A 27982-nucleotide genomic window follows, 5' to 3' on the forward strand; every position below is an offset into this window, starting at 1 on the left:
CCTGAGCCGAAGTCGGCCGCTTAACCGACTGAGCCACCCGGGCGCCCCCCAAGTATCTTTTCTAATCACAATAGAATAAAACTGGAAATCAACAGCAAAAGGAAAATTGGGAAATTCACAAATATGTGGAAGTTAAACAACTTTTAAGCAACCACTGGTTCAAAGAATAAGTCAAAAGGGAAATTAGAAAATACCTCAAGACAAAGAAAAATAAAAACCCAACCTACCAAAACTTAAGGGATGCAGCAAAAGCAGTGCTGAGAGGGAAGTTGATAGCAATAAATGCCTATATTAAAAAAGAAGAAAAATCTCAAGTAAGTAATTTGTACCACAAAGAGCCGGAAAAAGAAAAAGATTAAGCCCAAATTTAGCAAAAGTCTGGAAACAGCAAAAATTAGAGCAGAAATAAATAAAAAAAAAAGAAATGGGGAAAAATCAACAAAATTAACAGTAGATATTTTGAAATGAAAAACGAAATTGACAAGCCCTTTCACTAAGTAATGTAACAAAGAAAGACTCAAATAAAATCTGAAATGAGAGGCAAAATAACAACTGAAAGCACAGAAATAGAAAAGATTATGAGACTATTATGAAAAATTATATGCCAATGAATTGGACAACTTAGAAGTAATGAATAAATTCCTAGAAACATCTAATCTTCCAAAACAAAATCAGAAAGAAATAGAAAATTTGAACAGACTAATTACTAGCAATGAGATTGAATCAGTAATCAAAACTCCCAGCAGGGGTGCCTGGGTAGCTCAGTCAGTTAAGCATCTGACTCTCCATTTTGGCTTTTTTAAAAAAAATGTTCATTTATTTATTTACTTTGAGAAAGAGAGAAAGAGAGCATGAGCAGTGGTGGGGGGGGGGGGGTGGTGCAGAGAGAGAAAGAGAGAGAGAGAATCCCAAGCAGGCTCCATGCTGTTAGTGCAGAGCCTGATATGGGGCTTGAACTCACCAACCGCCAGATCATGACCTGAGCCAGAATCAAGAGTCAGACACTTAATTGACTGAGCCACCCAGGCACCCCAAAAAAATTCTAAAAAGAAAAACTCCCAACAAAGAAGACAAAAAAAAGCTCCCAACAAACAAAAGTCCAGGACCAGATAGCTTCACAGGTGAATTCTATCAAACATTTAAAGAAGAGTCAATACCTACTCTTCTCAAACTATTGCAAAAAACAAAAGACAAAGAAAAGCTTCCAAATTCATTCTATGTGACCAGCATTACCCTGATACCAAAAGACATTACAAAAAAAGAAAGCTACAGGCCAATATCTCTCGTGAACATAGATGTAAAAATCCTCAACAAAATATTAGCAAACTGAATCCACCAGTACTTCTTTCTTTAAGTTTATTTATTAATTTTGAGACAGAGAGTGTGCGCACACAAAGTGGGGGAGGGGAGAGGAAGGGGGTGGGGCAGAGAGAGAGAGAGTGAGAATCCCAAGCAGGCTCTGTGCTATCAGCGCAGAGCCCTATCTCAACCAACTGAGCCACCCAGTTGCCCCTGAATCCAACAGTACTTAAAATAAAATCATTCACCATCATCAAGTGGGATTTATTCCAGGGATGTAAGGGTGGTTCAATACTTGCAAATCGATCAATGTGATACATCGCATTAACAAGAGAAAGGATAAAAACCATACAATTATCTCAATAGATGCAGAAAAACCATTTGTTAAAAAAAGCAAAGTACAACGTCCACCCATGATAAAAACTCTCAACAAAGTAGGGCTAGAGGGAGCATACATCAACATACTAAAGACCATATATGAAAACCTCAAAGCTAACATCATACTCAATGGTGGAAAATCGAGAGTTTTTCCTCCAAGACAAGGATGTCCACTCTCACCACTTTGATTCAACCTAGTACTGGAAGTTCTAGCCATAGCAATCAGCTGTAATTAAGCCAGGCATTCCTCTTCATGCTGCTCACTTTCACCCAGGACAGTATGTGAATGCCACAGTAAAAACTATTGGTGAAGGCTTCAAGGTGCCATGAAAAGATGGGGATTTGAAGACCAGCCTGCTACTTATCATTAAATGAAAATCCACAGGAGACTTGGAGCTCTTTCAAACAAGAATGCTTCCATTCTGGCCTGGAACTAAAACAGGCTGGACAAATGGGAAGCATAGATGGACAGCATATGGACCCTAAGCGTGGACACAACACACAATATAATCTATGTAAATGACTCTCTACCAGGACATAACAACAGCTCAGTGACTATCAGAGATTCTAAACTGTCTTCAACTAAGTATTTCTGTAAAAATCTACCATTTCTGGGGTGCCTGGGTGGCTCAGTCAGTTATGTGCCCGACTTCAGCTCAGGTCATAATCTCACAGTTCCGAGTTTGATCCCCGCGTTGGGCTCTGTGCTGACAGCTCAGAGCCTGGAGCCTGCTTTGGATTCTGTGTCTCCCTCTCTCTCTGCCCCTCCTCCACTCGTACTCTGTGTGGGTGTCTCTCTCTCAAAAATAAACATTAAAAAGATTAAAAAATAAAAAGCTACCATTCCCTATATATTTTCCTGATGGAGATAAAGAGGATCAACCAGAAGATTTGTATGATGAAAACATGCACCGACTTATATTCTCCTTTCTTAGCCACAATACCACACTTGTTATTTCCATCAAGAGCGTTGATATATCAGCTGTCCTCCAACTGAGTTTTGTTAGAAAAATTACCACTCAGATTAAATACATTGGATATGACAAATTTTGCAGTTTGCTGGCAGTTTGCTGACAGTTTGCATTTTAGCAAAACCTCTGTAACATTTCCCAAGTTATCTTAAGTGTTTATAAATTTAACTTCTTTTATTAAAAGCAATGATGATGAAGCACCTGGGTGGCTCAGTCAGTTGAGCATCTGACTCTTTTGATTTTGGCTTGAGTTATGATCCCAGGGTCGTGAGATCAAGCCCTATGTCAGGCTCAATCCCTATGAGAGGGATTCTCTCTCTCCTCTTTCTGCCACTCCTCCATCCACACTCTCTCTCTTTCTCTCTCAAAATAAATAAATGAACATTTTAAAAAATGAGTAAGTTCTAGAGAACTACCATACAACACTGTACCTATAGTCAACAATAATATATCAACACTTAAAAAGTTGTTAGGAGGGTAGGGGCAACTAGGTGGCTCAGCTGGTTAAACATCTGACTTTGGCTCAGGCCATGATCTCACTGCTCATGAGTTCAAGCCCTGTGTCAGGCTCTGTGCTGAGAACTCAGAGCCTGGAGCCTGCTTCAGATTCTGTGTCTCCCTCTCTCTCTGCCCCTCCCCTGCTCATACTCTGTGTGTTTGTGTGTGTGTGTGTGTGTGTGTGTGTGTGTGTCTCTCTCTCTCTCAAAAATAAACATTAAAAAAAAATCACAAAATATTTGTTAGGAGGGTAAATCTTATGTTAACTGTTCTTTCCACGATAAAGTAAAATATAAAAAAAAATTGAATCACCAAAAGGATTCTTTGTGTGTGTGTGTGTGTGTGCGCAAAACTATTGTATTTACAAAAATGGCACAAAAATGAATTCAACAGTCGATGCACATGAGTATTTTATTCATCTCTTTAACAAAAGATATTCTAACACTATAGAACTGAATAAGAACAGCAGCTGTTAAGCACTAGAGTCATATAAGTTACACCAGATCAGGCAAATATTGCCCAAGTAAAATTCTATTGTTAGAGCTGAAACAGGTTTAAGGACATTCAAGTTCAAGCACAGAGATACAAATCTTTCAGAGCCCCATCTATTTTTGTTTGAAGAATGTGACCTTTCTTCCAACTTGTGGTCTTAAACTTCTGTTTTACAAAATCTAAAAGGAGGGGTGCCTGGGTGGCTCAGTCAGTTAAGTGTCTGACTTCGGCTCAGGTCATGATCTCACAGTTTGTGAGTTCATGCCCCGCCAGGGGCTCTGTGCTGCCAGCTCAGAGCCTGGAACCTGCTTCAGACTCTGTGTCTCCCTCTCTCTCTGCCCCTCCCCTGCTCATGCTCTGTCTCTCAATAATAAATAAACATTAAAAAAAATTTTAAAAAAACCCAAAAGGAAAATGCAAAAGAAATTAATACAATAGAGGTTATTTTATTTATTTTATTTTTTTTAATGTTTATTTTTTGAGAGAGACAGAGAGAAAAAAAAAAATGGGTGGGGAGGGGCAGAGAGAGAGAGGGAGATACAGAATCCGAAGCAGGCTCCAGGCTCTGAGCTGTCAGCACAGACCCCGATGCGGGGCTTGAACTCAGGAGCTGTGAGATCATAACCTGAGCTGAAGTCAGAGGCTTAACCTACTGAGCCACCTAGACACCCCATGGTTATTTTAAACAAGAGTAACATACAGAGCTGAATTAAGATGAATTAAAGAAAGCCAAAACATTACAATCATAAAACTTGCTTGTTACTTGTTGGAACCAGTCCTACACTAGGAGTTAGGTAATATATACAATTATTTTCAAGCAGATTACTTTATGTTGCTCAAACACGTTCTCTTTATCAGCGCACTGTTAAACTAATCAAAAACTCTCCACGCGTATATTTCCTTACAATAGCAGCACACACTACTGCTACCTGCAAAGCTCTCATTCTCAAATGACTTACTGAATGAAAGGAAATGAAAAGCAGAGAAAGAACAAGGAGAAATAATGAGAATTAGAAGATTCATGCAGTTCAGCTCTTTTAATCAGCCAGCCAGCTTGCTGGCAGCAAGGGATGGTTTCTGTGGAGGAAGTTTCTGTGGAGTGGGAATGCGGGTCATCAGTGACTTGTCTTAGTCAGAGCTGCAGTAGGAAGCTGCTTCCTCTTCAGTTGTGTTTTAGCCAGGTTGTAATCCCTGGCATCAAAGTATTTTTGCCCTTTCTGCAATCGTTTCCTTAAGAAATCTAAACCTCCAGGCTTTTGTCCCAGATGATGATACCTTGGTTTTAATTTTGCTTCCTCGGCTTTCTCTGGACTCGTCACTTTATCTTCCATTGCCTTCTACTCCTCCGTGGAGGCTGCCTTGGGGACCTCCATGGACATACTGCTTCTTCTTCCCCTGCTTCTCTTCATCAGAAGGATTCTATCAAGTATCAGGGTTAAAGACTCCAAGTCCAGGCCTCTACAGTGTGGGATACATACCTTGTTATGAGATACTGGATTTGGAGATTTAAACCCCACACACCCTTGGTCAAAACCAAGCAAAGGAAGGAAATGTAACAATACAAAAAAAAAAACAAACAAACCATGAATCAGACTTGGTCAGCTCTGTGGTGACATTAAGGCCTGAGAGTGGAATAATGCAATTCACAAACTTCTCTTTTGTAACAATATTTAGGAACAGTGAATGTCTTCACTGTAAATCAAGTGTAAGATCCTGACACTTATATGTAACACAGTGCAATCACATTTGGTTGTTCTGTGACAAAGAGGAAAAGAGGGAACTCTCAGAATCGCTGTAGCTTTGAACCTGCAAAATATTCTGCACACTTTCATATTCAGTACATGCCCCTCAAAAAAAAATCAAGCCATATATAGAAGTGAATGCAGTGAATCATCAGAATCCTCCTCTCCTCCTCACCCCTCATCCCTACACTTTGGCATCACTTTGATATGTATCCTTCCTGTTTGTATGCACATATACCTACACGCAGTATATACATGATTAGGTATTATCCTAACCACATCATTCTTGATTTGCCTTTCCTACTTAAAATTTCTATTGGCTACATAGTATTACATATGACAATTTCAGCAATCACTCATTGAGGGGATACGTTTCATTGTATTTCACTTCTTTTTTCTATTTTTAAACTATTATTTTTAATCTATACAAGTAAAACTTGCCCATATTTTTAAAAATTCAGACCGTATAGATGTGTGTAAAATGAAAAACAAAAACATCTCCTACCTCCCATCCCCACCAACCACATCACTGCCACACCCATTACTCAGAGGTTTTTTATCAATACTTTCTGTTTTTTGGGTTTTTAAATTTTTTTTAACATTTATTTATTTTTGAGAGAAAGAGACACAGTGTGAGCAGGAGAGGGGGAGAGAGAAAGAGAGACACACAATCCAAAACAGGCTCCAGGCTCTGAGCTGTCAGCACAGAGCCCGAAATGGGGCTCAAACTCTCGAGCAGTGAGATCATGACCTGAGCTGAAGTCAGATGCTTAACCCACTGAGCCACCCAGGGGCCCCAATAGTTTCTGTTTTAAATTCTACTACTGTTTACCACCAAAACTATATGTAATATATTTACACCCTTTTTTCTTGATTTATCAACTATAGATATTAGTTATTAACTCCTCATAATGAAAAATTAGGACCGTTTTATTTAAATTTGTAAATTCAGGGGTGCCTGGGTGGCTCAGTCAGTTAAGCATCCGACTTTTGATTTTGGCTCAGGCCATGATCTCATGGTTGGTCCTGGAATCAAGCCCTGAGTCGGGCTCCACACTGATTGTCGAGCCTGTTTGGGATTCTCTCTCTCTGCCCCTCCCCTGCTCTTTCTCTCTCAAAATAAATAAATAAACATTTTTTAAAAATTAGTAAATTCAACACATGGATGAAAATGAAATACAGCATTTAGCTATTGGATAAATCCAACCTGCTGCTAATAACGAATCCTCTTTTGCGGTAACACAACCTGGTTGCTACAAATACTAGTTTAATTTGAGAAATACAGTAGTTTAGTAATAACTTGGATTTAGACACCGATAAACTCCTTCAGGGGACGGGAACGCCTCAGTTCACATCATGGTCCTGCTGCAGATTAACTCTGTGACTGTAAACACATTGCTTCACCTCACAGTGCCCTAGTTCCCTATCTCTTCAGGTAGGAATGACAACTATATCTCACAGATCTGAATAAGAATCAAATTAAATAAATTGTGCCTTTGAAAATGAGGCATCCTTAGTGCCTTTCCCTTTAGCCATCTGTGCCATTCCTGGAGCTGGTGCCCGGCAAACAAGGCAGAGCCCGGCAGATAGGTCAGGCCGCGAGGTCAGGAATCCTCCCTGTGCCCATGCCTTACTGCTTCTCAGGTTTCAAGCCCCTAAGAGATGTGATGGGAGGGGGGTGCCAGCAGGAGTGGAAACTGAACCAGCATTTGAGTTAGCAGGGTCTCTCATGTACCCCAAGAATGGGCAGTCCTAAAGCAAAACTAGAAGCTGCAAGCGGGAGAGATAGATGCCTGTTGCCAGGGGTGGTAGCAATAGAGGCACCAATCCCCTCAGCCTGGAGCAGGATTTAAGTATCTGACAGGGGACAGGGAGTGCGATGGGAGCAGCCATGGATGTAGGAATCAGATTTCTAGGTTTCTGAGATAGTCCCAGGAATTAGGTCCCGGGACATGAGAGCAGAAGGGGAGAGAGGAGCGCCTGGTTGCAGACAGGAATATGTCATTGCCCTGGGTGACCCAACAGTCTTACATCAACTTAGCTCTCCACCTTGGCTTCCTCATTAACTTAACTTGCACGAGGTAACCTGACGATTTTGTATTTCTTTCTGTAAATTATTGTCATTTCCTTTATTGTTTTAATTTTCATGTTAAGAAAAATTTCAAACACACAGAAGTAGGGAAATAATATAATTAGTATATAACACATATAATGTACAAAGAGTATAAAATACCCATTAACCAAATTCAATCATTATTATCAAGATTTTCCCACACCTGCTTCACTTAAAAATTTTTTTAAATGTTTATTTATTTTTGAGAGAGAGAGAGTGAGTATGAGCAGGGGAGGGGCAGAGAGAGAGGGAGATACAGAATCTGAAGCAGGCTGCAGGCTCTGAGCTGTCAGTACAGAGCCTGATGCAGGGCTTGAACCCACAAACTGTGAGACCATGACCTGAATGGAAGTCAGACACTTAACTGACTGAGCCACCCAGGTGCCCCAAAACTAAAATATTTTAAAGCAGATAGATAGACCCAAGTCACTTCATCCCTACTCATTTCAGTATGGATCTCTAAAACATATGTACACTTTCCTACACACCCTCAATATTCTGCTTTGTATTTATTACTTTCTGTGAGCTAGTTAATAGGAGATGAATATATTCTCAGGGTGTCGACAAAATCAAGTTTCTGACTCTGATGCACAGCGAACGCACTGAGGTGGATGTGCCTGTAAGGACTCTTCTGGTCACCAGGATCCCTTTGTGTGAGCATGGTCTGAACTACAACAATACAGGCACTCTCACTTCTCATGTGCGTACACACGCACACACTGTGCATACACACACACACACACACACACACACACAAAACTAAAGCAGAAATGAAGTAAGCACCTTCTACACAGTGAAACAGGCTGTCACTGCAGCAATTCTGGTAGGCCATCAAGATAAATGGGGATTCTACCCAGACAGAGAACACCAATGCAAAGGTATCATCTATGCTGGCTTGGGAAAGAGAAAACAAGAACGTCAGAGAGCTAGGAAAGTACTGGCTGTTGGAAAGGGACCCGAAAACCATAAACCACACTAACAGAGGCAGTATGTCATGCCAGAGCGAAATTCTGCTGGTTCCACCTTATCACTTCTATCCTGGTGTGTGAGAATCTCATTAATCTTCCCTTGCCTTCCTTGCCATACCCACTGACCTCCTCCTGACCCATGGGTCCCCAAGGCAGTGATTTCATAGGCAGTTCTTCTCTTTCCCATCCTTTCTCTCCATCTTCCCTCCTCTCCAGATGCCTCTTTTATTAACTACCCAGTGCCTTAATTTTATTATTTCTTTCTTTCTTTCTTTAATTTTATTTGAGAGAGAGAGAGAAAAAGTGCGCACATGTGTGTAAGTGGGGGAGGGGCAGAGAGAGGGAAGAGAATTCCAAGCAGCCCCACGCTGTCAGTGCAGAGCCTGACACAGGGCTCAACTTCACAAACTGTGAGATCATGACTTGAGCCGAAATCAAGACTCAGAAGCTTGAATGACTGAGCCACCCAGGTGCACCCCCCACCCCCAATGTCTTCATTTTAAACTAATTTTAAGCACTAAAGACACATTTCTTTGGCCTAAGACACATTCAACACATAGCACAGTGTCTGGTATATAATCTCTGCTATGATCTGAATGTGTGTGTCCCCCAAAAGTCACCAGTTGGAATCCTAATGCCGAAGTGATGATGTTAGAAGATGATGGAGACTTTGGGAGGTGATTACGACACAAGGATGGAGCCCTCATGAATGGGATTCATGTTCTTACAAAGGAGGTCCCACAGACCTCCCTACCCTTCCTACTCTGTGAGGACACAGTGAAAAAGCAATGGCTATGAATCGGGAAGAGGGTCCTCACCAGAAGATGACCCTGCTAGTGCCTTCATCTTGGACTTTTTTTTGTTTGTTTATTTATTTATTTTGAGAGAGAGAGAGAGAGAGAGAGAGAGAGAGAGCAAGCAGGGGAGGGGCAGAGAGAGAGAATCCCAAGCAGGCTCTGCACTGTCAGCATAGAGCCTGACATGGGGCTTGAACCCACGAACTGTGAGGTCATGACCTGAGCTGAAACCAGGAGTCAGATGGTCAACTGACTGAGCCACCCAGGTGCCCCTTGATCTAGGACTTCTAAGCCTCCAGAACTGTGAGAAGTAGATTTCTGCTGTTTCTATGACACCCAGCCTGTGGTATTTTGTTATAGCAGCCCAAACGGAGTGAGATAGCCTGTTGAGAAATATTGGTTAGGGGCACCTGGGTGGCTCAGTAGGTTAAGTGTCTAGTTCAAGCCCCACATCCGACTCTGTGCCAATGGTGGGGAGCCTGCTTGAGATTCTGTCTCCCTCTCTCTCTGCCCCTCCTGCTTGCTCTCTCTCTCTCAAAAACAAACAAACAAACAAACTTAAAAAAATAGACATATTGGTTGGATGGATGGATGATGAGTGGTTTTAAGCAAAAGGGTAATACTTTAAAACCCACATGAGTTCTGATGGAACTTTGCTATGACACTGAGGATCCATTAGCCAAAATGGGCAACTAGTCATCATAGCTGGCTGTTCACTCGGGAGGTTACAAGAGTGAAAATGTGATACACGTGCCCTTCCCAGCACCACCAGCTACCAAGCATAAGAAGGGAAGAAAATGTCAGGATGGAAAGATGATGGGCACTGGGCTGGGGGAAACCTGAATGCAAACCTTGAGTCCACCATCTTCTAATAACGTGGCTTTCAATAAATTATTTAAAAGACTTCATTTATCCTTGGGTGCCTGCGTAGTTCAGTAGGTTAAGTATCCGGCTGTTGAATCTGGCTCGGGTCATGATCTCAGGGTCATGGGACAGAGCCCCGCATGGGGCTCTGTGCTGGGCATACAGTCTGCTTGAGAGTCTCTCTCTCTCTCTCTCTCTCTCTCTCTCTCTCCCTCTCTCTCTCTCTCTCTCTCTCCCTCTCTGTCTCTCTCTCTCTTGTGTTCCTGCCCCTCCCCCTACTCTGCTCTCATACACACACACACTCTCTCTCTCTCAAAAAAAATTTCATTTATCCCATGTATAAAATGGGGATAATAGTATCCACTATGCAAGGCTGTTATAAGGATTAAATTAAATGATGTATTTAATTAAAGTTCCTAACACAGTGCTTAACACATTTTGGGCTCAAAATCTTGTAATTTTTATGACATGATAATTATTATCATTAAGAAATCTCTGGAGAGAACCTAGGAAGTTATGGTTTATTTGTGAAATAGGCATGGTAAACACTTAAAGTTAACTTTAGACAAAGATGGTCAAATGGTATCTGTAAAAAGAAAAATTAATTTACTTAATTTTTGAGGAAGTAAATAGTGTGTAGGTAAAAGGGAAATGCTTTATATTTTCTACCTTAACACCTTAAAAAACCTTTGACAGATTTCCAAAGGAGAGGCTGAAATAAAAGTCACATAAGATTGGAATGTTTTGTGAGGCCATAAGGAACTAAGCAAACATAAGCAAACATAAGGAAGCAAAAACAATGGGTGCAGCCTGTTGATTCCAGCCAGGGGAGGGAACTAGAGGGCCCAAGTGACAGGTCTTAGAAAGGCAGCAGATATGTGAAGGGTGTACTCATCATATTTCTAATTCTGGGTTTCTCAAAGGAAACAGTGCAGTTCTCTTCAGGCAGGTGGAGTCCTATGCACTTGGGATATCTGAGCAAGTGGTAGTTGGACATCAGACAACCATAGAGTTGACAGCAATGAGAGGAAGTGGGGAAGGAGCCTAACATTAATCTAACAGTGACTGGAGCAAGCCATGTGCCAGTTACATCTTCTCATTTAAGTCACCACAACCCACTGATAGTAACTATTGTCTCCATTTGACAGAGAAGGAAACTGAAGCTCAAAGAGATCTTAAAATTCAAGGTCTCTCTGCTAGTAAGGGGAGGGAGCTATTATAGACAACAATGCCCAGCCAATAAGCTGAGGTCTGCTGTGGATCTGGTTCCTCTGTTCAACAAATGCTTTATTGAGCACCTACTGCGTGCCAGGCACAGGGTCAGGTGCAGGAGATATGAGCAAAGATAGACAGCCCCCAGTCTCATGGAGCATAAAGCCTAACAAGGGAGTGAGAAGCAGCCACTAGTCAAATAATGCCACTAATGAAGATAAATTTACAAAGTGAGACATGAGCATATGTAACAAATGGACTTGTCTAGACTTGGGGTGGGATGGATGCCATGGGGGAGAGTGGCTCTAGACTTTATCTAGAATTGAGTAGGTAAAGGAGTGCTGAAAAAAACCATGCCATATAAGGCAACTGCAATTACAATGTATATCACTTATGTGTATAAGTGATCAGGAGGAGGGAATGAGCAGTGAAATCTCGAACAACACTTCTAACTAGTGATGAGTCTAGATCATGGCCAGCAAACTACAGCCCACAAGCCAAATCCAGCCTACACCTATTTTTGTGCATCCCTTGAGCTAAGAATGGCTTCTCCATTTTTAAATGGTTGAACAAAATCAAAAGAAGACTAATATTTTGTGGCAGGTGAAAAGTATACGAAATTCACATTTCAGTGTCCAGTGTTTTATGGGAACATAGCCATACTCATTTGCTTATTATCACCTACGGCTGCTTTCACAGGGGCAGAAATGAGCAAATTCGACCAGCACCAAGGTATTGCTGCAAACCGGAAATTATTTATTATCTGGCCCTTTATAGAAAAAGTTTGCCAATCCTTGGGCTAGTCAGAAGAGCCTATAAATCTGACTCTGTGGTCAGACAACTGACAAGTGAGCTTTAGTGGGAATAAGTGCAAAGTAATGCACTTTGGGATAAAAATATCCCGACTATTTATAAAATGAAGACAGGGCTCTGAGCTGCGAGGTCACAACTCAGAACTAAGCACAACTGGGAGAACTAAAGGCAGTAACAGTAATACTAAGTGATAAAAATCAGCACGCCATGGATGGAGGTGGTTATCTGAAGACTTTACCAGATGGGGGCCTGGGGAATGATTTCAGAAAGACTAAACTAAAATTGAACCAAGAAGAAAGGCTATATTATTTTCACTTTCGCTCGAAAGTTATATATAGATATCAACAGTCTGCATGGAATCTGGGGGGGGGGGGGAATTAGTAATAAAGAATTAGAATTTATGCTGTATACACAGGACTAATCAGGGGTGGGTTATCATCTAGACTTTGTCTTATCCAATTCTATAGCTCCAGTGTCTACTTTAGTGACTGGCATATGATAAACACTCAAATAACATTTGTGGAAGGGAAGAAAGAAAGAGAAGAAGGAAAGAGGAAAGGGAAGGAAGGGCACCTGAGTGGCTCAGTTGGTTAAGTGTCCAGCTTTGGCTCAGGTCATGATCTTGCCATCTGCCAGTTTGAGCCCCACATCCGGCTCTCTGCTGTCAGTGCTGCCTGCTTCAGGTCCTCTGTGCCCCTCTCTCTCTGCCCCTCCCCCACTCATGCACATGTGTGTGTATGTGCACTCTCTCTCAAAAATAAACTTTTTTAAGTTTAAAAACAAAAGGGAGGGAAGAAAGAAGGGAAGGAGAGGAGGAAAGAGGGAAAGAAGAGGAAAATTGGGCAGAATCCATTGGGTTTGAAAGCTGAATGGCAGTTAGCCAGACACTGAGAAGGAAGAAGAACACCCCAGCAGGGAAAAAGGAACACAAAAGGCCAGGAGAGGCCACTGAAACCTTTGTTCTAGCTGTAAGGTAACTTGGTTTCTCATATTCACTGGTCCTGTGAAGAGGGCATCCAGGGCAGTAAGAGAGTTGAACCCCAGGATAATTAAGCAATCAACCACACAGTAATTTACTCAGTCTCTTGGGGCAGTCTGGCATACACTGGCTTCCCCAGCCTCACCCTCAGGCAGAGTTTCCACACCTGCAAAGTTACAGAACTGACTTGGGATCTCCGCGGCTCTAACAGGGTCATGGTACCTTGGGGGTCCTATCTGAGGTGGTTGGCCTCCCTCTCAGACACCTTTGACCTCTTCCATTTCACTGTAACAGGAGTCACATCCTGAGAATTCCCTGAGAACACCCAGCCCAGTGTGCTGCAGGACCCAACAGGAACAAGGTGTCTTGCCCAGGTAAGATACTCTCCCTGACCAGCAATATCACGGTTACAGAATCTATTCTTGCTACAAGGTAAACTCATCCCAGTAAACTGTGGTCTCAGGTCTTGGAAATACCCTCCATCCCGAGTAAATCAGGACAGCTGGTTGCCTGCCAGACCGGTTCCTCATTTACAATGGGCTTCTTACCCTACTGTTCCCCAGACTTCACCTGGACCTGCTCCAGAGTTTCTGCTACCTTAAGCCCACTGTAGAGGCAGCTTTTAGGCAACATGCCTGAGCAATGGAAACCTCAGTAAGGTAAAAGGGCCCACAGTGACCACCAGGCTAAATGCAAATAGGCCCATTAGGTGACCCGCCTCAAAATAGCCTTAAGACCTAGTTGACAACTGAGCTACTTACAATGGGGCACAGGTACCAAAAAAAGGTACCAAAATTCCACACATTCTCATACCTCCCCACCTTCCCCCCTTAACTACACCCCACCTCCCCACCCACAGCCCCCTACCAAACAGTCTCTCCTTTGCTGTCCTGCCTGTAGCTCCCTTGCGGTGTATTTAATAAACTTCTATCTCCTTTGTTCTGCCCAGGGTGAATTCTTTCACCACCCACATCACAGGCCTCCACCCAAATGGGTTGCCCCACACCCACACTCAGAATATTCAGAGTAGCTCCTTCTTGGGGTGTGGGGGGGAAGCTCACAGCGCGGGCTGGGTGGGTCACTGGGAACAGGATTAAGATCAGAGACTGGGAAACTGAGAAGGGTTCCCAAGGAACCTCAGCTGCTGGAGAGTTGGTTGTTAAGACACCTGTCTTTCGTCTGTGTCTATTTGTTTCTGTGCATACAATGAGGATTAGACAGTATCTAGTATCAGGAAAAACTCTCATTCTCATCCTTTCTAGTATTTTGAGGTGAGGAAGGCCTACTAATGGGAAGACTGCCTTAAAGCCTATTTGTAAGTGAGTAGAATGTGAGTTAGTAAAATATAAATAACAAAGAGGAGAGTAAAACTTGGTTGATCAGTATAAAACAGCTGTAATAATTACAGTAATTTATACCTAATTACCATATGGCATAGTGATTATGAGGCATTACCTGGTCATGTAAAACATACACCAAGATCTTTGTGATTAGGGTACTAACTTCTGCTCATTCAAGCATGCTCCTATCTATAGTCATTTTAAAACCATTAGAGGTCATTTAGGTTGGCTTGGTCTTGGGTTTTTTGCTTCAGGGAGTACAAGTTAAACAGCAGGTGAATTTGTTACATTTGATTCTGGGAAGATCCATATAAAAAAATAATTAATGCCATCTTTATTTGTAAAGGAATTCTGGGAAAAACTCAAAGCACTTTGCAGATTTTAATCTAATTAATCCTCACAATAACCCTGGGAGGGAGTTTTTATACAATGGCCTTCATTGTTTAAAGCCACCAGTTCTAAGAGGTCACAAGAGTCACTTTGTCCGCATTTGCTTCTCTGTCTTGGTTTAATTCATAAATGTTATAATGTTCTCTGAAATAAGTCTACTATAAGTATAAACTGAGTATTAGTGTTTTAATCATCTCCAATCAGTATGAAACAGATTAATCTCACCACTAAGAATTTCTTAGAAATTAAACATCAGTTTCAAGAAATACAAATGTTTTTTAGAGGGGAATTTAAAGTTATGAATGAACTATGATTAAAATATTTTTTTTCTTTCTTTCTTTTTTCTTTCTTTCTTTTTTTAATGTTTATTTATTTTGAGAGAGAGCACGAACTAGGGAGAGGCAGAGAGAGAGAGAGAGAGAGGAAGAAAATCCCAAGCAGGTTTGACGCTGTGAGTGTCGAACCCAATGGAGGGCTCGATCCCATGAACCACAAGATCATGACCTGAGCCAAAATCCAGAGCAGATGCTTAACTGACTGAGGCACCCAGGTGCCCCAGATGGTATGGTTTTTAATAGCTCTCTCTAGTAAAGTAAGTAAGGGAATGTTTTCACATGCAAAATTTCATTGGATTCTTACAGTGTTCCTGTGACAGAGGTAGGACAAATACTATTTTCCACTTTTACAGCCAAGAAAATGAGTTCAGCAACAGTATGGTGCTGGGGATCACTGTGAAAGGATGGCAAAATTAGAGGCTGAAGGAACTTCTCTTGTCTGTGATGGATTCCTAAAGCATGTCCAAAATCAGCGTTCCACCCTCACCTTCAAGCTGTTACCTCCAGACTCCAGGGCGGGTGTGCTTATGTCTTAAACCCATCCCAGCTCCTATTCCCTCTAATTTTAGCCAGATATGGTTAGAGAAATTCACAGGTACATTTCCTTTAAAAAGTAAGGAAAGACAAAACAAAGGTATGAAAACAATGAACTTGATTGAGTGTTTTAGCTCACAGGTTGGTTTTCCTGACAGATACATGGGTGTGGCCCAGAGACCCTCTCCTTTATCTACTCACTGTCCAAGAAGGCAACTTGCCTGTCCTTGGGCAATTCTCTTACCTACTTTGCATCCTTCTCTTCCCCTGGAGGAGGGGTTTAACTGACTCTCCAGCCACTCTGTTAGCATAGCACTCCATAGAAAGAAGAAATTATTATACTCTCCATAGTTGTGTATCACATCACTAGCCCTTGTCCATTTGTATCTGATAGCTTTCAACCCCTCCTGAAAAAGATAAGGAGTCACATTCCAAATGCATCCTTTGGAAATGTTCTACAATCATCTATTCCAATGGAGAAAGGAATTCTCAGGTTGGGAATATGCAACATGTGAGCCTGTCAAGTAAGTGGCACCTTTCCCCATACCTCGATTTTTAAACACTTTTCCACTTTTTTCCTTTCCTTTCCAAGAAGGATTTCACAGGGTGATGTTGAAGTCTCAAGGTGCTGGCAAGTCTTTGATATATGGAACAGGGATTTCTCCCAGCACACCTGAAGGAGTCTAGGTACTTTTCTGCACATCATTCCATTTGTGTGTGAAACTGAGAGGACAGTGCAGGCTAGTGTTTGAGAGCTTGAGCTCTGAAACCAAACTGATCTGGAATTGAACTCCTGCTCTGTTTTTTAGCTGCATGACTCCAGTCAATTTACTTCACTTCCCTGAGACTCCACGTCTTCATCTACTTAAAAAAATATGAGCTGTCATCGATTGAGCACTTACTATGTGCTAGGAACTACATGTGCTATGTTTTACATGCTTTACATGCATCATCTCATTGAATCCTCACCACAGCCTCGTGAAGTGGGTACTCTTATCATCCCCATTTTATATGTAAGAAAATTGAAGCACAGATTGGTTAGTTTTCCAGAGACGATATAACTAAATGGTGAAACCAGGATACAAATACGGTCAGACTTTAAGACCCATGCTTTGAATTCTTAACTTCCCCTCTAATGGAAATCAGGTCCCCTGCAGAGGTGCTTGGTGCATAAACAAGCCCCAAGTAAATGTTAGCTGTGGTATTATTTTCAGCATTGTCATTTGTCCCAAGAGATATCTGGGCCACAAAACAGGTTTTGACGAAGGATATTTGGGGGCTATTCTCGTTGACTGCTGGAGTGTGTGTCTTGCAAATGTCAGACTTCTGGTATTACCTAAACAGTTTGTGTGTTAGGAGTTACCTGGGTAAGAAATAGGATAAATGGTTGGCAACTTTTTCTATTTGCCCATGCAAAAAAGTTCTTCAACTGGAAAGAAGTATTAAGTCTCTTATAAAAGAATGGCATGGTGAGCAATAGCTAGCTGAATTGCAGGCAGTACCCAGATTATAAATGGATTATTTTTCAAAAGTTCATTTGTCTGTTGTTATAAATTCTGAATACATAGAAATAAGGTTGCAAATTCCAAGACTATTCACAGAAGTCTATTTATTTAGCCCATTTTAAAGTTCAGTGATAGAAATCATGCCACTAGCCCAAGGACAGGCCTAGGAACAAGGGCGCGCGTGATAAAAGAATAAGAAAAGTGTCTTTCCTGGTACAGAGCAAAGTTGAGATTGAGTATATTCATTATCTATTGCTGTGTAACGAATTATCCCCAAACTTACAATACTAAAACAATGAACGTTATTATCTCAGTCTCTGTGGGTCATCTGGGAGTGGCTTAGATGGGAGCTTCTGCTCAGGATCTCTCATGGGGTTTCAGTCAACATCTCCTGGGCTACAAACATCTGAAGGTTTAACTAGGGTGGAGGACCTGCTTCCAATCCGGCTCATTCACATCGCTGCTGGCAGGAGGTCTCCATTCTCATCACTTGGGCCTTTCCTTGGGGCTGCTTGAGTTCCTCGTGACATGGTAACTCTGGCTTCTCCCAGTGCAAGTGATCCAAGAGAGAAAAAGCAGGCAACTACAGTGCCTCTTATGACCTAGTCTTTTAAGTCATCTACTGTCACTTATGTCACATTCTATTCCTTGTAAGCCATTATGCTATTCAATAAGAGCAGCTCACATTCACTGGGAGGGAGATTAAGCTCTACCTCTGGATGGGACAAGTATCTGAATTTGTGAACATACATTAAAATCACTATATAGTTTTTGTTATCCACCCATCACTCTGTCCAGATACCCAGCGATACAAAATAGTAAAAATAAATGGGGACGCAGAACTGCACCCCTTCCCAACAAAGCTTACCGTAAGTACCCAAAACAATCCATGCTCCTGCCTCAACTTTCCTTGAAAACATCTATCCCCTTTCCTTGGATGGAATCCTATTTGAAGAACTCATACTAAAGAGAGAGCAATCACACTCCTGACATAGTTGCTTTGTTCATTTATCTTTCTCATTAGCAGAATTTCAAGCAGTATAACAAATGAAAAACCACTAACCTACTCCGAAATTGGATGGATTAAGGTATTTGGGGTTAGGAAAGCTCTACTCACTAAGCACTCTCCCTTCAGCTGATAATGAACTGAGGGCCCTGATTATTGAATAATTTCCTAGGCAAGACTTCCCTCCCAGGTCTTGGGAACCATGGGATCTCTGATCCAGGTTTCCTAACCTGACTCCCATGGCTGCAGCTCTGTGGGGATATGGTGGGCATTCAAAAGTGAAAGGATTGCTGGGGAGTTCAAAGGCAGTTGGTGCTCTTGCATCAAAGGCATGCAAGATTCGAAAGTGCGTTCTAAGTCTTCAGAGGAAAATGATGTTCCATGTGACTTTTATTGCAGATTTTGTAACTTGAAATTTGGCAATCCATGTAGACTACTATCCAAATATGACATCCATTAACACAGGATAAATAGAGGAGTTTGCACTACAAGTCAACTCTGAGTGGAAGCTAGGGGGTTGATCTATGAGTTCTCCTGACAGTGTTGCTGTTTTAAATCTTACTTGAGTCTTAAACCCATTTAGAACATGATGAAAGCTAGGGGACTTGACTCAAGAAAACCCATATAAGCCACAATATTTTGCACATGAATTTAAGGCTTCCAGAAGCCCCTAAAACCCATTCAAGGGCTCTGGATTAAGAATCTCTTAGACTTTCAAGGGAGAAGAGGAGTGGGGAGGCCTATTGCCATTCTATTCTGCTATTATTTTTTAAAGTTTATTTATTTGAGAGAGAGAGAGAGTGAGACAGAGGGACAGAGCATGAGCAGGAGGGGCAGGGAGAGGGAGACACAGAATCCAAAGCAGCTCCAGGCTCAGAGCTGTCAGCACACAGTCCAACACGGTCTGAAACTCCAAGCTCATGACGTGAGCTGAAGTCAGGCTTAACCCACTGAGCCGCCCAGGCACCCCTCCATGTTACTATTAAAAGTTAAATCTTTAAAAAAAATTTTTTTTTAGATATTTATTTTTGAGAGAGAGAGAGAGAGAGAGAAAGAGAGCATGAGTGTGAGCAGGGGATGGGCAGAGACAGAGGGAGTCACAGAACCTGAAGCAGGCTCCAGGCTCAGCTGTCAGCACAGAGCCCTAAGCAGGGCTGGAACCCAGGAACCACGAGATCATCCGGGAGATCATGAGCTGAGCTGAAGTCAGACGCTTAACTGGCTGAGCCACACCCAGACGCCCCAAAACTTAAATCTAAATCAGAAACTGCTTCTAAATCAGAAACTGCTTCTCAGAACTTCTTTTAAATTTGTGGTTGTTAACAGAACCAAAGGCCAAAACGAACACCCCTACTAGATTTTCTGCTTGGGTTTAGTCTATGTTATATGGAGGGAGAAGGGACACTAAGCGAACACACAGGATAACACATACTTGCTGAAAAGCAATAGTAAATATAAAGCAGGCCATAGAACTGCTGACCATAAGCTTTGCTTGCCCTCTCACCCGTGCAGCAAATTTTGTCAACTTGCCAGAGAAGCAGCAACTCGAAGAAAGAAAGCTGCATAGTTGCTCACTTAGCAAGAAAGCACAAATTCGTTTTCTGCCCAGGATCCGCAACCGAGATCCTGCCCCGAGATTCCTGAGGCCCTCTAGGGTGGAGCGACCTCCCGCAGCAACGCCCAGCCCCAGGCGGGCGGGACCTTTCGAATCTACCCACTTGGACCGCAGGCCCCGGCTCCATCCGCTAGCGCCTCTCCGCCTGGGGAGGCGACAGTGCGGCACCAGAGACTGGGGCTTCCCTGTGAGTGCCCCTCGGGCAGAGCCGGGCGCGCGGGGCTCCGCAGCCGAGACTGGGGCAACGGGCGGGAGGCGGAGGACTGGATGCGGCACGAGCCCCTGCCCCGCCCCTTTGCGGGCGCCGCAGCCCTGCGCCGCGGGCCTGCGTGGGCTCGTGCGGACCCCTCCTTCGCGCTCCTCGCCTGCGGCCGCTGCGGCGCACGCGCGCGGCCTCGCGCAGGGCGGGGAGAGGCGGCGGCCCCCGGCGGCCGGCCCCGAACCTGTCAGACTCGGGAAGCCGGCCTGGAGTTGCGGGCGCGGCAGGCGCGAGGACGGCCCCGCTCCCCGCCCGGCCCCGGGCCGAGCTGCGCGAGTCGGCCCCGCCGAGCCGGCCGGCCGGGGGCGGGGAGATGAGCGGCGGCCCCGCGGCAGCGCCCCAGGTAGATGCGCCGCCCCCTCGCGGAGCCCCGGAGCCTCCGGGCCGGCCTGGCGCCCCTTGCCGCCCCGGGCTTCGGAACTTGTGGGCAGTATTGGGGCGCCTTTAATTTATAGCGTGTTTCGTGTTCCACAGGATGGGGAGGGACGCGCGGCAGTGCCATCGGGAACTGGCTCTCCGGTGAAGTAGGAGCCGCCGGCCGGCCGCCTGCACCGAGCCATTCCGCGCCGCGGCCGCTCAGCCTCTGCCATGGCCGGATCCGGCGCGTGGAAGCGTCTCAAATCTCTGCTACGGAAGGATGATGCGCCGCTGTTTTTAAATGACACCAGCGCCTTTGACTTCTCGGACGAGGTGGGGGACGAGGGGCTTTCTCGGTTTAACAAACTTCGAGTTGTGGTGGCCGATGATGGTTCTGAAATCCCAGAAAGGCCTGTTAACGGGGCGCACCCGGCCCTCCAGGCCGACGATGATTCCTTACTGGACCAGGACTTCCCTTTGACCAACAGTCAGCTGAGTCTGAAGGTGGACCCCTGTGACAACTGCAGCAGACAGCGAGAGTTACTGAAGCAGAGAAAGGTGAAAACCAGGTTGACCATTGCTGCCGTTCTTTACTTGCTTTTCATGATTGGAGAACTTGTAGGTGAGTTGTGTGGCCAACTCACTTTCCATTTACCTTGTCCGGAGGGTTGTTGTCAAGCTTTAGCTACACAGGATTTGAGGTTTAAACGTTCTTTTCAGGAAGTTTGTTATTTATCAGTATACCGATCTGGTGATATGGAAAGGCCACACGGTTCCAAAGTGCAGATCAACCTAAGTACAACATAAACTTTCAGAGATAACTGACATTTTCTTCCAGTTCTCCAAACACCGTGACATCTACTGTAAAGCTAAGGACATGAGCTTCATCGTATATCATTTAACTTCCTCTTTAAAAAAATTTTTAAAAATAATAATGGCCAGGTTAATTTTTGCAACCTTTAAAAATAGTAAATGACCTAGAATAACTTAGAATCATAAAATTATGAAGGTATGAAATGACCTTACTGAACACCTGCTTTACTTTCTTTTTCACACTTAAGGAATCTGAGGGCCCAAAAGAGGTTTAAATAAGTTGTGAGGACACTTAGCTGGTTAGTGAAAGAGCCACATCTACAGTCCCGGTCTCTTTTTTTTTTTTTTTTTTTTTTTGGTCTGCATTTGACTTCAGGGGTCTCTTCATACTTTCCTTTTGTATTTATAGCCAAGAGATTTTCAGAATTAGGTACTACTAACCTTTAAAGTTTTTCATTATAGTGAGGATCTGAAAGGAAACAGACGGCTCCCCCAGGGTTTATGAACTTGGTTTTTTCACTTTTTAATTACTCAAGTAATACATTCTCACTATAAAATACATTCTTAGAGATTAATTTCACAGTCACATTAGTGTAATTGCTAACTTCTCTTAGTGACAGTTTACAAAGTGACATAAAAGCAAGGATCTTATTCTGCCATGTTTCTTAACGAGGACCCATGATGAGAATAGAGGTGGCAGTCCAGATTAAGATGCTGGCTGGAGGTTATATGTGGGAAAATTATATACATTTCCTACCTCATTTTATACCTCCTCCCCAGTCCTCACTTCAGCCATGCTGGCCTTCTTTGTCCCTATGACTTACAAAGCTCTTTACTGTCCCTAAGGCCTTCAAACTAGCTGATCCCTATACCTCAGTGGCTCTTAAACTTTTTTGATCTCACTATATAGTAAGAAATACACTTAACACTGTGCCCGGGTGGGCATGCATGCATACATATGTAGGCATGTATGTACACACACACACACACACACACACATATAGCATATATATGTATAATTAAGGCAAAAGTCTTATTTCTTGTGATGCATTCTAATATTTTTTCAGTTATCCCCCCAGCCCACTTAATTGATTTCGTGTTCCACAAAATAGATCAGGGCTTGCATTTTGAAAAACACTGCTTAACCTTGAGTGGCTTTTCCCAAATCTTCTCTTGACTGGTGTCTTGACATTCATATCTTACTCCAAAAGATACCTCTGAGAGACCTTTTCTGACTGACTAAAGTAAACATCTCCTCTCTCCTGTTCTGTCCCCAACTTTAAAAGCCCAAAGCATGAGATTATCTTGTTTGTATATTCACTTGTTTAATATCTCTCTTCTGCTGAAATGTAAGCTGCGTTCTCAGCACCTAAAACAATGACTGGCACAGAGTTGACACTCAATAAATTTGTGTTGAATTAATTTTTATTGTGTTAGAGAATTATAAATGCTTAAGCTGTAAAGAAATTAAAAGGAGTTAAGCTGTAGCTGATAAGGCATGGCCTCAGCAGACTAAGATTCAATGACTTGCCCAAATTCACACAGCTAGAAAGTTGAGTCAGTCAGACTTAGTGATTCTTGAAGTTAATATTTAATATTTGAAATTAAAGTCACATTAATCACAATTTTCCCCCTTAAAATTATTTTACCTAAGTAAAAATTAAGATAAAATTGTTCTGACATACCATTTTTAAAATCTGTTATTTGGTAAATGTGGTTTTGTGAAAGCCACAATAAGTATTTTCTTTCAAATATTTATTTTCAAATAGAAAAATCTTTTGTTAATACAGAAATGCTAGTACTTAGGATAAGCATTAACAAATATGCAGAATATTAGGTAGAGTTAAATTGTATATAGTAGAGCATTTATTAAAGTGTATCAAAAACACTTAGAAATAACGTATCTTATATAGGAAGTATGGAATAATTTAAAAAATGAAGTAATTTAAAGATCTGAAAGAGAAGACTTGATTTTGAATCTTGGCATTGCACTAATTTGCTCTGAGACTTTAGACAGGTCTATTCTTCTTTCATTCAGCAAGTATTTTTTGAGTACTTAACTCTGTGCCAGGCACCGTATTATGTATTGTGGTATGCAATGCAGACAAAACTATTATAATCCCTACTGTTTGAAGCACTTAGTCTAATATAGGGCACAGATATTAAATACATAAGTAAATTTAAAATTCATATGGACTTAAGTGTTATGAAGAAAAAAAATTAGGTAGTATAAGATATTGTAACCAAGGGGACATAGTTTATGTATGAGCCATATATAGTTAAACCAAAAAAAAAGAATGGTAGGAGTTATCCAAGCAAAAGGAGTAGAGGAGTTTTCCAAGTGAAGAGAACAGCATGTACAAAGGTCCTAAAAGCCTCCAATTTTTTAAAAGGACCTAAAAAGAAGGCAAGTTTGGCTCGAATATAGTAAGAAAAAAGGAAAAGAGACAGGAGCGCCAGGTCAGGTTGGTTCTGATAGACCATGTTAAGAGTGCAGTTTGTTTTTTTTTTAAGTTTATTCAATTTTGAGAGAAAGAGAGAGTGAACAGGGGAGGAGCAGAGAGAGGGAGACAGTATCAGAAGCAGGCTCCAGGCTCTGAGCTGTCAGCACAGAGCCCGATGCGGGGCTCGAACTCACGAGTCGTGAGATCATGACCCGAGCTGAAGTCAGAAGCTTTACCGACTGAGCCACTCAGGTGCCCCAAGAGTGCAGTTTTTAATTATAAGTACAACGAAAAGCCAGTGGAGCCTTTTAAATGGAGAATGACATGATGGGATTTATCTTTTTAAAATACTGTTGTGGCTCTTATGTGGAGATGGATTGGAGAGTGCAAAAATGGAAGCAAGTAAACTATTGCAGGGGTCCAGACAAGAAATGATTATGGCTTGGATTAGTGTGGATGGAGAAAAATGAACTGGTTGAGAATCATTCTAGAGGTAACATTAACAAAACTTACTAATGGTTTAGATATGGGGATTAATGGGAGAGCAGCATCAGGAATGATTCTGAAGTTTCTCATTTAAGCATCTGAGTGTAGGGAAATGTATGTCATGTATGAAGCAGGGAGGAAATACAGAGCAGGATATAGGCATCGGCTCAAGGGTTGTTTCAGACATGTTAATTATCAATTGTATGTAAAATAGCCAAGTAAAGATGTCTAGTGAGCTGTTACATATGAGTCAGTAGTCCAGAAGAGAGGTCAAGTTAAGAGATACAGTGTGTAGGGGCGCCTGGGTGGCTCATTCGGTTGAGCGTCCGACTTCAGCTCAGGTCACGATCTCGCGGTCCGTGAGTTTGAGCCCCGCGTCGGGCTCTGGGCTGATGGCCCAGAGTCTGGAGCCTGCTTCTGATTCTGTGTCTCCCTCTCTCTCTGCTCCTCCCCCGTTCATGCTCTGTCTCTCTATCTCAAAAAATAAATAAATGTTAAAAAAAAAAAAAAAAAAAAAAGAGATACAGTGTGTAATGCCATCAGAATGTGAAAAACCACCTAGAAAACCCAGGTTTTGGGGAACTCCAACTTTGGAAGTCAGGCAGAAGACAAACAGGTATTCCAGAATCTCAGAAAATAGAGTATTTCCAAGTGGAAATAAGTTGAAGCTGCTGAAAGGTCTAATAAGATGAGAACTAAAATATCCTTTGGATTTAGTAATGGTTATTGATTAACAACTGCATTTTTATTGGGAGTGAAAAAGCTTGAATGAATGAATGCAAACAGACTTCCAGATAAAGATAGCAAATGAACTCATGTATCTAAATGTATTTTCTCCTGAAGCCTCTCTTAAACTATAATAAAGGGAATTTTAAATACACACACACAAAAAACCGTATATCCATCCATATGTGTATGTGTATGTATATCCACAAAGATTGGGAAAAGTAGAGACAAGATAAATTTGGGAAACTAGAGATGGATGAAAGAAGTAACTGACTTAATAGACCCTAGGAAGCCAGCTCCTAAGCAAGCAGTTGGGGACAGCCAAGAAGCAACCTAATTCATCAGAATTCATCAGAAATACCTAGAGAATTTATTTGTAAGTTTGTTTATTTATTTATGTATATAGAGACAGCACGAGTTGAGGAGAGGCAGAGAGAGAAGGAGAGACAGAATTCCAAGCAGGCTCTACGCGGACAGCGTGGAACCTGATGCAGGGCCCATAAGATCGTGACCTGAACTGAAATCAAGAATTGGACACTTAACCAACTGAGCCACCCAGGTGCCCCACACCTAGAGAATTTATTAAATAAAACACAAATTGCTGGGGGAGAGTTTCTAATTTCGTAGGTCTGGGATAGGGCCTGAGAATTTGCTTTTCTAACAAGTTCCCAGGGGATGCTGATACTGCTGATCTAGGGACCATACTGAGAACTAACTACTGCACTTCAGAAGCCTCAGTAGGCCCAGAATTGTTTGCACCAGATACCCCTAGGAGTGTGGGTAAAGAGGATGACTAAGGAAGCTAGTTAAACCCTGTTTAAGAGCCAGTCGGATATAATAATATAATTCCTATCCAGAGAAATAGATTATTTATCAACAAGAATAGGCTACAGCAGCTGGGTGGCTCTGTTGGTTGAGCGTCTGACTTCTGATCAGGTTACAATCTCACAATCATGTGTTTGAACCCCACATCAGGCTCTCTGCTGTCAGCACAGAGCCCACTTGCGATCCTAAGTACCCCCCTCTCCCTACCCCTACCCCACTTTCACTGTCTCTCAAAACAAACTTAAAAAAAAAAAAGATTAGAAAAAAATGAGCTGTTGTAAAAAAGAAAATCAGGGTAAAGAGCTTTTCAACAATAAAAACAAAATTTTTAAACTTCATAAAAGTTAGAAGAGAAGGTGAATTAAGGTAATCTCTTAGAGAGTAGAGCAAAAAGAGAAAAAAACATAAGAAAATTAGTGTATCAATCCAAACTCCAAGTAATAGGAGTTTGAGGAATAGAGAAAGCAGAAGAAAAGAAATTACCAACAATATAGTTTAAGAAATTTCTCCAGAACTGAAGGGTGTACATTTCCAGATTAAAACAGTCAACAAAAACCCAGCAAGTTGGGTGAAAATAAACCCACACCAAGGCGTATCATTGTGAAATTTCAGAATACAGGGAACACTTTGTTATCTGTTGCCTCAGGCAGCTGCAGTGTTGAAAAATTCCCTGTGATTGTTTTTGACAAACCTTCCTTAGGGTTTGCATAGGGCAGATCCCCAAGTCAAGTCCAGTGAAAACAGCCTTGCTAGTGTGGCTTCCAGGGAACTACCAGACAGATCCAATAATGCTAGTTCTTTGGGATTGGGCTTTTTAGGAGCTCTAACCCCATTTGATACCTTGCAGTGGCTGCCAGACTGATTTTCACTGTGCTTATTGGTTTTCAGGGCTACCACAGAGCTGGAGAGAGGGAGATGGGTCCAAGGTGAATTAGAATGCCACAGAGCTCACTGTTCTTATAAAGATTCAGTCATTTTCCTTGAATTAATACTTTCTGTGTCAGCCTTTGGTTAATTTCCAGGGTTCTGAAAAAGCTGATTTGGACCATTTTTGCACATATTCTCCCTGCTTTTGTGGAGGAGATTATTTTCAGAGGTCCTTAGTTTGCTAGTTTTGCTGATCATTATCAACACATGGCTCTTTAAATATGTTAACTAAAATTAAATAAATTCAACCCCTCAGTTGCACTAGCCATATTTCAAATGCTCAAAAGTTACATGTGACTAGTGTCTACTCTACTGGACAGCATACATAGAATATTTTCATCATCTCAGAAAGTTAATGGACAGTACAACTTTGAGGTATTATTTTTATTTTATAAAGAAACTGAGGCTCAAAAGTATTAACTAACTGGCTGAGAGTTTCAGAGAGTCTAAAATCTCATATTATTAACTACCAAGTTATACTTTCTCTTAGTGATTTTAGCTTTTTAATGTCAAGGGAATACATAAAAACTGGTATTTGTATAGAGCACACTGAAGTAAATGGATGTGATTTCAAGATCGCCAGCTTGTGTCCTGCTGCTCTTGGCTGTGCACACTCATCCCAGAAAGAGAGGGAACAGTGGCTCAGCACACTTATGTGTCATAATACCCTGACCATGGAGTTCATTGTAACAGTGATTCTCAGAGGTACCAAGACTAGAAGCGTTGACGTCACCTTGGGAACATGTTAAAAATAGGGATTCTCAAGCCTCATCCAGCTCTATTGAATTAGAAATTCTGGGAGTGGGGCAAGCAATCTGCAGTTTAACAAATCTTCCAGGTGATTCTGATACACAAAAGTTTGAATGCTTGGCATAAAAAAGCTTATTTAATGAATGGTGCTAGGAAAATTGATTCACCATAATAGAACAACATACATATATGTATACACACACATACACATCTATGAAATGAATTTTACATGCTACATATACATATAATGGCTGGAAAATCAGTGTTAAAAATTGTACTCTAAATACCATCTTTAATCCTTCTGAAACATTGCTGTCTATAACCAAGGGAATCAGTTAAGGTATTAATTAGTTAATGTACTCATGTACATTAAAAAAATGTCTTCCATTTAATTTTGTGTTCAAACCCTCACAACAAGTGAGTCTCTACGTTTACCTTTTTTGTAATATTTATATATTGTGGTTTTTAATTTCAGTGTCTCATAGGATTAGTAGTTTGAGTAAAAGCTGCAGTGCTAAACCACAAAAATTTCTGTGTGTTAGCC

At 41.9% G+C, this 27982-nt stretch overlaps 2 protein-coding genes and 1 pseudogene across 5 annotated transcripts in view; 1 reads left to right on the forward strand and 2 right to left on the reverse strand.

Moving 5' to 3' along the window:
• BLOC1S6 (biogenesis of lysosomal organelles complex 1 subunit 6) overlaps positions 1–27982 on the reverse strand; it is a 125656-nt gene that overhangs the window by 59887 nt on the left and 37787 nt on the right. The window lies entirely within an intron of this gene.
• On the reverse strand, positions 4153–5171 carry LOC109263037 (cAMP-regulated phosphoprotein 19-like; annotated as a pseudogene).
• The window catches only part of SLC30A4 (solute carrier family 30 member 4), a 30378-nt gene continuing 22342 nt past the window's right edge, over positions 19947–27982 (forward strand). Inside the window, exons 1-2 of one of the 4 annotated variants that reach the window (XM_053889091.1) lie at positions 19947–20038; positions 20585–21089. In XM_053889091.1, coding sequence (XP_053745066.1) covers positions 20699–21089 — 391 coding nt within the window. In that variant the 5' untranslated portion in view covers positions 19947–20038; positions 20585–20698. Of the gene's footprint in view, positions 20039–20218; positions 20454–20584; positions 21090–27982 lie in introns of those variants that run through there. The other 3 variants (XM_019442235.2, XM_053889092.1, XM_053889090.1) reach the window with 3 other exon arrangements.

The sequence above is a fragment of the Panthera pardus genome, unplaced genomic scaffold (assembly GCF_024362965.1).
Source record: "Panthera pardus isolate Hobbes unplaced genomic scaffold, ASM2436296v1 HiC_scaffold_24, whole genome shotgun sequence".
Taxonomy (NCBI): Eukaryota; Metazoa; Chordata; class Mammalia; order Carnivora; family Felidae; genus Panthera; species Panthera pardus.